This window comes from Schistocerca nitens, chromosome 2, assembly GCF_023898315.1.
Source record: "Schistocerca nitens isolate TAMUIC-IGC-003100 chromosome 2, iqSchNite1.1, whole genome shotgun sequence".
Taxonomy (NCBI): Eukaryota; Metazoa; Arthropoda; class Insecta; order Orthoptera; family Acrididae; genus Schistocerca; species Schistocerca nitens.
The window spans coordinates 935,241,377-935,253,670 of NC_064615.1; the positions used below are offsets into that span (position 1 = coordinate 935,241,377).

Sequence of the window (12,294 nt, forward strand, 5' to 3'; positions counted from 1 at the left end):
CCACAGCTGGACACTATTGTCAAATAATTGTCGCGTGCATTAAACTTGCATGTTCCGTTCGACTCACAGAGACATCAGACCACAGAAAGATGCGCCACATTTTTTTCTTTAACAGAAATAGGTTAATAATGCTTTTCGCCGCATAATAATATGTCACAGAAAATAAAGATCGTAGAATGGATGCTTTAATAGAACTTCAAATGGAGTGTCATAATGAAAAAGAGGTGAAGACAGTAAATGAAACATTTCAAACCGACTCGGTGAATTTCATTGTTGCTTCAGGTATGGCCTTACTTAAAAAAATGGCTCTAAGCACTATGGGACTTAACATCTGAGGTCATGAGTCCCCTAGACTTAGAACTATTTAAACCTAACTAACCTAAGGCAGCACACACATCCATGCTCGAGGCAGGATTCGAACCAGCGACCGTAGCAGCAGCGCGGTTCTAGACTGAAGCGCGTAGAACCCCTTCGGCCACAACGGCCGGCCTTTACTTAAAGCAAACATCTTTTTCGTCTTTGACAAAGTAATCGTGCAATACTTATATATGGAAGTAATACTACAGCTAGCTGAGCTGCGAGCAGAATGCAGAAGCTGCTAGTATTGCTGGTTGGAGATGCTGCCTGTCGCCAGCTCAAATCCAGTCACCAGCAAATACACCATCTGATCAAAAATATCCGGATACCCCGATGTCACGCGTAGTTGACCACTACATGCCATGAGAGGTGGATCCGCTGGTGTACAAGGAGGTGGGGAGTATTGTGTTATCAGTAGAAAAGCAGTAATAGCAGCATCGATCGATCAGGAGAGCTCTTTGGTTTCGAATGTGGGCTAGTCATTGCATATCACATAAATAACAACTCGATCGAGGTCTTACAAAGCCTTTTCAAGTTCCCCTAGGTGACTGCTGGTGATATTCTTGTAAAGTGGAAAAGCGGAGGAACTATCTTATTTACTAACGGTCAGGGACAGTCGAGCACCACTGTGATTGTAAAAAAATAGTGTGAAATCAGCAGAAGGAATCACTCGTGAGTTCCAAAATGCTACCAGCTGTCCAGCTAACACAGTGACTGAGCCGGTGGAGTTAAAGAGAGTGGGTACAATGGCCGAGCAGCTCATCGTAAGCCACACATTTGTGTCGCCAATGATAAACGACTCTTGATGTAATGCACAGAGCGACGACACTGGACAGTGGCTTTCTGGAAACGAATGAGCTGAAGTGATAAATTGTCCTACACGCTGTGGCAATCAGCTGGAAGGGAGAACGTTAACTTCAGAGTGAGGTATGGAGGAGATGATGCTGCGATATGGGGATGTTTTTCTTGGTCAGAACGTGATCCTCTCAGTGCGCTTAATATAACCCTAAATATGGAGGGATATGAACACATTTTGCTCATTATGTACTGCCTACAATAAAGGAACAGTTAGGAAACGACGATTGTTTGTACCAGCATGATAACGCACCGTATAGTGAAGCAGCATCTGCGAGGCAATGGTCTGTGGACAATAATATTCTTGAAATGGACTGGCCTGCCTTGAGTCCCGACCTGAACCGAATGGAATACCTTTGGGATGAGTCAGAACGTCTACTTTGTCCAGGCCCCAGCGTCCAGGCTCTTGAGGAAGAATGAGCTGCTATTCCTCCAGACATTCAGACACCTCATTGAAAGCGTTCCCAGCTGAGTTCATAAATCTTAAATGCCAGACGAAGGATGGGCGCATCACATAGTAATGTCCGCTAATATGTGTCCGGATCAAATTGCGTGTTTCTTATTTTGTGTTTATCATTTCTAGGATGTTTCGAAATTGCTTGTATTTGTAAGCTTTTCAGATACTGGACATTCGATATTCATATAAATAGCAGCATGCTCCATCCAGGTGGCAGTTCTGTTTTCTGTACGTATGTGTCCATAATGACCTCTGTGCTAAGTATTGTTCTTCATTCACGACGCTGCTTTCAGATTTGAACTTGACTGTGGTAACAACGTGACAATATCATTTAGCTTACTAGAAGGTACCCTGCCCTGAGTGTGTAACATCTATGCTCCATTAACGAATTGTGATACTGCGTTCAAATGGTTCAAATGGCTCTGAGCACTATGGGACTTAACTGCTGAGGTCATCAGTCCCCTAGAACTTCGAACTACTAAAACCTAACTAACCTAAGGACAGCCGGCCGCGGTGGTCTCGCGGTTCTCGGCGCTCAGTCCGGAACCGCGCGACTGCTACGGTCGCAGGTTCGAATCCTGCCTCGGGCATGGATGTGTGTGGTGTCCTTAGGTTAGTTAGGTTTAAGTAGTTCTAAGTTCTAGGGGACTGATGACCATAGATGTTAAGTCCCATAGTACTCAGAGCCATTTAACCTAAGGACAGCACACACATCCATGCCCGAGGCAGGATTCGAACCGGCGACCGCAGCGGTCGCGCGGTTCCAGACTGTAGCGCCTAGAACCGCTCGGCCACTCCGGATGGCGTAATACTGCGTGTCAGTGTTTGTGATACTGATTAACATATGTTGGTCTCTACGTAACAAGACATTCAAAATTCTCCAGGTAAAATTATTTTCATATTTCGCAGTACCTGCCAGACACGAAACGGCAGTGAAGGTATATTTTCCAGTATCTGCTTCACACATAATTCCTGAAACGCTGCAACAACTCATATTTGGCAAGAATCACATTTGTGTCCTCAAACGTATTTGAAAATGAATTAAAAGACACTTGACAATGCTAATTATTTCACTAGCCTTCGATCTAGACACTAAAATACCAGTAGAGGTTTTGAAAATCTCTATACATAAGATGAGTAAAGGAGTAATTTCGAAACTAATAGGAAGCGGCGCCGCGGTTGAAACACTAATCAGGTCGGCTCAAGTTGAGAACAGGAAACTCGGCATGCAGCTAGCGGACTTCCTGTCCTCCGCTATCTACATTTTCGTAACACAACTGTCGGAAAGAACCGCAGGGAAGAGTTTTAAGAGAGGATTTCGCCTTCTCTCCGTATTCGTCAATACAATTTGCACACGAAAAATGACATTTGCGCGTGGTGTTCATGTCTTTAGTGACAATTAGAAATGGTTGCGTTTCGTGCAATTTAAGAATATGTCCACTATGAAAGTGTACATGGACATTATGGGAAGCGTTTCACTACACTGACAGAGAAATACTGAGGCTTTCAATTTAGATGAAGTGGGATTATTCTCCGTAAGTCGAGTCTCTTACTCGAATTGATTTTGCTTTAGGCTGCAGTACGCTTTTGTCGTAAAGTGAAATTACTTTTTCACAGAGCAGAAGTTATCATAATTTTCGTTTCAGTGCAGCCGTAACGGTAAGCAACCAAAATGAGCCAAGTCAATGTCACTTGGCAGAAAGGCTGTTTCAAAAGTAATTTCAAAAGGCAATCACACATGGGGAAAGGTGGCGTTATTAACCATAGTGACATCAGGACAGTAAGAGTAGATATAGCAAAACTACAGTAACTTTTACGACGTATTTTCGAAGGCCAGCTGTAAACTGGGACTGAGAATGCGAAGCAGAAACACTGCAAAATTGCACAAGTAGATTCCAATATCATCTTTTGTTGTAAGGTACAGAACGGTAATAATGAATGTAAATTTTTTTGAATTCGACACTACAGATAACTATTTTCATTAAAATCAGTAAAGTGTTGTTCATTTTATCAAAAATTAACATACATTAGCAGCAAAAATTGATACTCGAATGCGCAAAAAAAGGAGGAAAAAAGTATCAGTATGTATCAGAACAATTGTCTTTCCATCACACGCATTGCATTTCCGTCTAACAACACAACGAGCATGCTAAACAACGCTGCAAAAAAGCAACTAAGAGCCTAGGTATTCCTCAGGAGAAAATTTGTGCTTCTTGCTGATTGATAACCTTTACGGAGCCACGATTACGATTTAGTCACAACACAATCGCGCAAGCCTTTTACAGTTATCTATCTCGCCACTGACCTGTAGAGAAACGCACTTAAATGCTCTTATCTCTGGAGTGTGACAGATGCGCGTCTGCCTATCGATCCATTCCCTTTTATTTGCTGATTAATGTTTCAGTTGGAAACAAGTGAAAATCGGTTTGTAAAAAAATGAAAAGGTTGTTTAGTAAACGATTTGTTACTGTTCCAGCTACGTTAAAAACAAAAGAAATTGTGTTAATTATTATGAGCCGTATATTAAAAAAATATTTTAATATAAGTCATCGTTGAACTGTATTTGTCGTTTGCATAAAGAATTGTCCTAATTAATACAAATGAATGTAAGTTTTTCGATCAAGCTCACATCTAATAGGGTTCAAATCTCGCCCATGGCGTACCTTAACAAGAAATACGGTGAAACAGTCGTGAGTAGTGCTCAGTTAGTTCAGCTTGCAGAGCAATTTCCCACGAAAGGCAAAGGTCCTGTGTTCCAGTGTCAGTCCGCACACAGTTTTAATCTGTCAGAAAGCTTCATATCAGCGCCCACTTCGCTGCAGAGTGAAACTTCCAATACGGAAACAACCCCCAGGCTGCGGCTAAATCATGTCTCTGCTATATCCTATCTTCCAGGAGTAGTAATCCTGCCAGTTACGCAGAAGAACTTCTGTGAAGTTCGGATGGTAGGAGATGAGGCACTGGCGGAAGTAAATCTGTGAGGAGGTCTTATGGATCATGCTCGGGTAACAGTCGTAGAGCACTTTCGGCGAAAGGTAAAGACCCCGGTTTCGAGTCCCTGCAGGGGCACAGTTTTAATGTGTCAGAAAGTTTCATATCAGCTTACACTTCGTTACTGAGTGCAATTAACGTTGTGGAAGAAATACAGTACTAGTTCAGCAATTTAAATGTTGCAACTGAACGCTTGTATCTATTGAAGGCGGCGTTCGTCGCCTTAGCATTTGGATTCAATACTGCACTCGTCTCAGAAAAGGTTTACGAGTGCTTTCGAACATCTCCGAATCATGTCGTAAATCTTGTCAGGAATGTGCAACTCGCTGCCCCACTTCTTCAAACGTATCAAAAATGGTTCAAATGGCTCTGAGCACTATGGGACTTAATATTTGAGGTCATCAGTCCCCTAGACTTAGAAACTACTTAAACGTAACTAACCTATCGACATCACACACATCCATGTCCGAGGCAGGATTCGAACCTGCGATCGTAGCAGGCGCGCGGTTCCGAACTGAAGTGTCTAGAACCGCTCGGCCACAGCGGCTGGCTTCAAACATATCAACTGGGGTGCTGTACACTTCACTTTGGTAACTTTGGAATTGACCACAGGCAGAAAAATCAAGAGGACTGAGATCAGGTGATCCTGCAGCAAACATACAGGCCCCGCCCAACCTAACTATCTTCAACGTCATTGTCGCGATAGAGGCTGTCTTCCATTAGCAGCAAAATGTGTGGTACCCTGTCACGCATCAACCACCTTCATCAAACATGAGCCATGGGTGAAATTTGAGTCCTGCTAGACGGGGACTTCATCACAGAGTTAACACTTCAAATACGTTGATGCTAACGTGGGCAATATTTCATAGTGAAGTCACCGATGACTTTAACCACACGTTTGTTATTATCTCTCAAACGGATGGCGGACCCATGATCACCGGAGTTCTTTTGCACCTATTATCATACACTTTTACCCATGTTAGATTTCGCTATTAATTCTGAAAGACCATGTATACGATATTCTTGTATTTGGTTAAGAGCCGAGTCTGAGGGGGAATATTACGTATTTTCATTACTTATAAGCTAAAACTTGATTTGTAACTGAATAGGAATATTGAGAAAACCCAAATTAAAAAAAAGAATAGGCTTTTCAGGAAGTACAAGGGCATTCCAGGTCTTAAAATTTCGCCGAGATTCCGGTTTTCCTCTTATTTTTCGTGAAATGAATGTAGAGGGAACAATACCAACTGACTGTATACAATCGTGATACGTTTTCTTGATGTTAAGTTAAAATTTATGTAGTGAACATGTGAGCTTTCTTAATATTTTGTAATAAACGAGCATAAATCATTACTTAAGTCGTACTTCGTCATTAATCCGAAAAAAATCGAACAAATTATGCCTATTTTTCCACTGTCTGTGGAATTATACTCTACTCATGGTTCTGTCTCTGACGCCTGTTGGCCAATTGCGTACGTCAGTGTAGATGTTTTGGATGATATCTTCTTTTTTTAGGAGCGGTGGAAAAAGCCTTAGGTAAATCCATTTTTTCGTCATTTACAGGCACATATCGATTATTCTTTCTGTTTAGAACAGTGCTGAGAACATAAAATTTTGAGGAAGTCCCTACCTTTGGTAGATGTGGAGGTTTCCCATCGATTTATGTGATAAAATTGCTGCATAACAACACAGAAAATGGGGGTTTCTCTGTTTCGCGATCGGGCCTGTATGCATGTATGTATGTAAAAAATCAGAGGTAGCTCAATTTTGTCACAAAATGGACATTTGATGTTTCTAAATATTCCCATTCAACCGTGACATAAAGACATGAAGTAAGAGTGCGACTGTGTTGGAAGTCAGTAGGAGTGCTTCACAACTGCTATATATGTCACTGAATAAGAATCCACTAGCCGATAACCTAATGACTTTATTTGACGCGTTTCGGGTGGAACCCGTCATCAAAAAAATGGTTCAAATGGCTCTGAGCACTATGGGACTTAACTTCTGAGGTCATCAGTCCCATAGAACTTAGAACTACTTAAACCTAACTAACCTAAGGACATCACACACATCCATGCCCGAGGCAGGATTCGAACCTGCGACCGTAGCGGTCGCGCGGTTCCAGACTGTAGCGCCTAGAACCGCTCGGCCACGCCGACCGGCAGAACCCGTCATCAGATTGTCATAAACATCATGGCAGCTGGGATGACAGTTTTGTTTGTTTTATACTGTCGTCTTTATTTATCTGATCACCAAAAATGTTTCTGATAGTCTGATGATGGGTTCTACCCGAAAGGTGTCAAGAAAAATCATTAGGTTATTAGCTGGTGGCTTCTTATGGAGTGATCAATACAGCAGTTGTGCGATACTTCCATTGTTTACAACTTCATTGCCAGTGTTTTTCGTGGAACAAGAACTTGGGCAACTATTCGCAACTGACCTTTGCTCTAGGGAGAGGTTCATCAGCTCCGGGACCTTGCACCAGTGGTTCTCTGGCGTCAGCGTGACGAAGATCTGCGTAAAGTACACGAAGGCGACGAAGAAGGCGAACGGCGCCAGCAGGATGAAAAGGCCCTTCTGGTAGACGCCGAACTCCCCCATGTGCGGCAACACGTCGTCGAAATCGAGCAGTTTCTCGGGCTGATCCGCCGGCGGCTGCGGCAGCGGCGCATCTTCAGGAGAGGGCGTCTTGGAGCTGCAGACGACCACCAGCTCGGGTACGGCCGGTCGTGAGGCGACGCCGCCGTCGGCGGCTTCCTTGTCGTCAGCCTGCTTCTGCCGGGACGGCGGGGAGTTCTTCTGCTGGGGCGGCATTCCGTTCCAGGCGAATTGTGGTCCCGGGTCGTCCTTCGCCGTCTTGTAGCGTCGCTGCAGTAGTGCCTCCTCGTGGGGTAGGTCGTTTGTGTCGGCCGGGCTAGCCCTCGAGGGCAAATCCCAGCGGTGCGTGTGGAGACAAGTGCAGCTGACGCGGCGACGGCTGCCCGACGACTGGAGGCGGCGCGCCGCACCGGCGTCGCTTTTATACGACGGGCGCCGCCGCCGCTAGTGGACGCCGCGGCGCGCCGCTCGGGGCTGCGTCGGGCGCAGGAAAAGAGGGGGGGGGGGGGGCGCACCAGCGTGCAGAGTGGGGAAGGTCGTGCGCGGCTCGGGAAATCCTTCAGCGGATCTTTTTGCGCCCATTCGGAGGACCGCCACCGCCGCCACAAGAAACTCTTCGGTCTAGTCTGCCACACAGCTCGCCGATCAGCTGGGCACTTCTGTGTAGGAGGTCGCGAGGCGCGGCGCGGGGCGGGTACTCTTCGGAACTGGAGTGAGTGGAGCCGTCAATGAAGGACTCTGAAGACTGTTGACTCACCTTGAGAATTCGGTCTTGCTCGAGTGAGCTTCGTAGTGAGCGAGACGAGTCGTTGTCTCAAGGCCGCAACTGGCCGTCGCCCTCTATGAAATCTGTCCACTTTTTCTAGAAGTACAGTAAGCTCCCGATTAGTAATGCAAGCTAGGGATCGAGGATGGTCGATGTTTACAACTAGGTCTAGTGCCCGGCGTTGAACGGGACGTTTAATACCTGCCACACATAATTATTGGCCCTTTGCCATGTTGATACTCATAACGAAGGCAAGGCGCATTGTCTAACATCCCTACCACAACAAAGGTCAAAAATTAATTATGATTGTAGTGTTGCTCAAGCTGCTAAATATTGCATTTTCGGGCAACAACAAAGTTATATTATGTGGCAGGTGTCATTAGAGCACAGTTAATAAAGTCATTTCTTGAAATAATGGGTAAACTAGGCACTCATCTTTTCGTGCTTCCCACGCTGGTCTCGTTGTGAACTCATGGCTCAATCGTCGAAAATCTAGGTAGTGATGATTCCTAGCTCGGATGCAAAGAGGCCTAGGTGTTATTCTGCGATATTAAAAAGTTTTATAGATGTGTTTCATAAACCATTTTTGAAGATTAAACTTTTGCAAGTTAGGACAATGGTGATGTAAAAAAAGTAATCAGCACTCCGAATTTAAGTTACACTTCCTGTCTTATTACTTTTGTTGCAATAACACGTAACTCGTTCCAAAACATCACTTCATAATGTAAGTCATACTTGAAAATATCTTCCTCACTGTTAAAGTTCACATTTCATAAACTGACCACAATTTGCGTCTTTTTAACATGACGACCACAGCTGGACTCTCTAATAACAGCTTATGCGCCCAAAAATCAGAGTTACAGGCATGTCAAAGATCACAGTGACAAAAGAAAGAATACACATAAGAATAATATCGTTGCAATATATACATATCGATGTATCGAAGTACCTCTACATTAATGAAATCAAATCTGAATGTTGTCATAGAAATATGTTAACTATGTTACAGCAACACAGTAGAATATTGCTGGTATCGAGAGGTTGAGGTGAGGTGCCGTAATGATTACGTAATTCAAGTACCATTACAATGGGAAACTGCAATCGCTTGCAATGGAAGGGTATTGTTTCAGCTCAATTTTCGCTGTTTCAAATAAGGCTCTATTTCAGTACGACTCTGTTCGAGCAGTTTACGTCACAGTGTGGGAAATCTCGGGTTCTATTCGATCTTTTCATCGGCGTGCGATCTAGTGACATTTTTTGGTAGACCTACTATATCCACGAACTGCCTTAGCGTTTGTGTGGCACTGTGAGTTTTAAAAATAAAAATAGCTTTGAAACACGGACTAAAATATCTCCTACGGTATATGTCATATGTGCCGGCCGGAGTGGCTGAGCGGTTCTAGGCGTTACAGCCTGGAACCGCGCTACCGCTACGGTCGCAGGTTCGAATCCTGCCTCGGGCATGGATGTGTGTGATGGCTTTAGGTTAGTTAGGTTTAAGTAGTTCTACGTTCTAGGGGACTGATGACCTCATAAGTTAAGTCCCATAGTGCTCAGAGCCATTTGAACCATATATCATATGTCACAACAACTAATCAATAAATAAGAGTTGGCAATCATGTTTCTGTCAATGAAACGTCCTGGCAGATTAATACAGTGTGCCGGACCGAAACTCGGGTCCCCGGGACTCAGTTGGTAGAACACTTGCCCGTGAAAGGCAAAGGTCCCGATCTCTGGCACGCTGCTTTAATCTGACAAGAAGTTTCATACCAGCACACACACCGCTGCGGAGTGAATATTTCATTCTGGATGTTTCTGTCAAATTCTCGACCTTTCGTTCGTCCCTCTATCCAGTGACGTCTGATGGTACTGTCTCCAAGATTGGTATTGCCGCTGTAACGTATTCTCGCGATAGGAGTTACAAAGAGTTTACCACTATGTATTCCGTTTGTTAGGCATTTAATTTTTCATTGATATTCTTCATTGTTTCATCAAAATGTAGAAATTTGAAGTACATCGGCCAAAAAATTTTAAGTAAACCGATCAAGTACTTTTCGATATATTTGATAATATACATACATATTCGCCTAACGTTTATTAGGGTAGAAATTTGATGTAAATCGGCCAAGAACTTAGAGATTTAGGGTAACAACCTTTCCTCTTCATACATGTTGTTTTCGTATGATATAATTACAAATTTCCTTTACTTGTACTGTGTACTCTAGGTCAATGGAAAAGTGATCTTCCTCTTGTCTTGAAGGTGAAGTGTGCAAACTTTCACCGAGATCGGGATAAAACTGTAAATTTGTATGAATTACAAAGAAACGGACACTCTTGTTTACATATATATACTAACGTTGATGTTGGGAGTTTAACATCGATATTTTAATATCATTACTAAAGCATTTACATTATCGTAACACATCGATATTAAACATAAAATATCGACCTTCGATATTGCCCAGAAGACCAGGCTTTTGTTACAACTATAAATAATTTTTCCATTTTTTAAAGGACAAACCTTTTTCTCTACTTATTTCATAACGATACCCATCAGTGCAACTCATTTTTGACCAAACATAATCGGTGGCGGGGGAGGGACATGGGGAAAGCAATATTTTTGTACTAATGCAAGTACTTTGGCTATTGTTGCAGCTAAGCGCGAACTATCGTGTTTCACCATTCTTTCAGTTCATCATTTCGTAGGGCCAAATAGAGTGTGCCCCAAAGTTTTCGATTTTTTTAAATTACGATAAATGATACACGTGAACGTAAGTAATTACACAAAGGAAAACAACATATCCACAATTAAGATTCTTCAGACATTTGTGATCTGTAGGCTCTCGAATAGTTTTACCGTTTTCGTTTGTTACGTTGGAAGAAGGTTACTAGCAGTAGTAAACACTTCCAACACTTTCATTTTCGTGCTGTCTAACAGACACACATCCGGATAAATGCGAGTATGACTCGCGTGGCGAGGGTCCTGTACAGTCGTAATTATGTCTGTAGGTAGTTCATCCAGCCCGCAAATCAAGAATCTCGACGATTTTTGCGTTATCGATATCGACACAGGGAAGACAAGCTTCTCCTCATTCATGAGAAAAAAGGGTCTTAACGCAAGAACAGACAGACTGTCTGGTAACAAGTGACAAACAAATTGTTTTCGTATGACATATTTTTGGATTTTATCCTTTACTTGCACTTCTCGCCAGTTTCATGATTCTAGGTCAATGGGAAGACCCTAGAGGTTTTACTGACTGAGTTTGCGAGTAAGAAAACATGTGACACAAATGGCCGCATCTTTTGTTTGCATTGACTTAGAATCTTACATTTATTACAACGCCATTGGGCTGTAGATGCTAGTATGCGACATAAATTTCAACTTTATTTGTGTACCTGTTCCTGAGAAAAAAGGGTCTTAACAGACGGACGGACATAACAAATGATCAAAAGTAATTTTTTTCGTTTGTTACAATTACATACAAACTAACAATTTTCGGATTTTGTACTTTAGTTGTACTGTCAAACCGTGACTCCTGGCAAATTCTACGATTCATTGACCGAGGTACGAAACCATAAAAATGAGTAGGAAATGATAATGAAACGTCGTATTCGCAGGGAATCGATTTCAGAGAGTTATTGATATTTCATTTTTTAACTTTTACTTTGTTATGAAATACATTACAAAAATGAAGGAGAATTCTGCGTTGGTTAAATGTTCAGTGAGCGGTGAGAATCAGTTTACAAGCACATATTAACTGGAACTACCAGCATGTAAAAAAAGAGCAATTTAATCTGTAGAGAAAAAGTTGTTCACTCATTAGTGCATTTATTGAGTAATAGATATTAGATGTTTTTATATGCTGCTTCTTACGCCACTCTATAAATTCATGATTTGTCATCGACGTTAAAAATGTATGTTTTGGGATCGATTACTATCAGCCGTCGATGTATAATGTCGATGATGAAATCGAAATCAACATCGCATGTTCCTAATGAGGATCCGAGACTACGAGGTCAGGCGGAAAACATGGATAACAGAAAAGAAACACGTTTTTACCGTAAACTTCTATGTACTGTATTTAAAAAACGCGCTACATGTTACATTTGAAATTCCATTGCATTAATCACGCCTTATTCGCCAGTAACAATTTTTTTTGCATAAAATTACACTCAACATACGTAGTTCACATCGCTTGCTTTCGGTTCACTTTCCGGCCATGAATGTTCAATTTTTTTTTTGTATTTCTGTTCTTCATTTACTTTTTTC

The 12,294-nt window shown here is 42.5% G+C and overlaps 1 protein-coding gene across 1 annotated transcript in view; it reads right to left on the minus strand.

Annotated features, from left to right (window-relative positions):
• Positions 1–7,638, minus strand: part of LOC126237261 (organic cation transporter protein-like) — a 177,893-nt gene extending 170,255 nt beyond the window's left edge. The window contains exon 1 of the mRNA XM_049947185.1: positions 7,101–7,638. Within this exon, the coding sequence (XP_049803142.1) occupies positions 7,101–7,474 (374 nt within the window). The 5' untranslated portion in view covers positions 7,475–7,638. The remainder of the gene's footprint in view (positions 1–7,100) is intronic.
• Between the last annotated feature and the right edge of the window lie 4,656 nt (positions 7,639–12,294).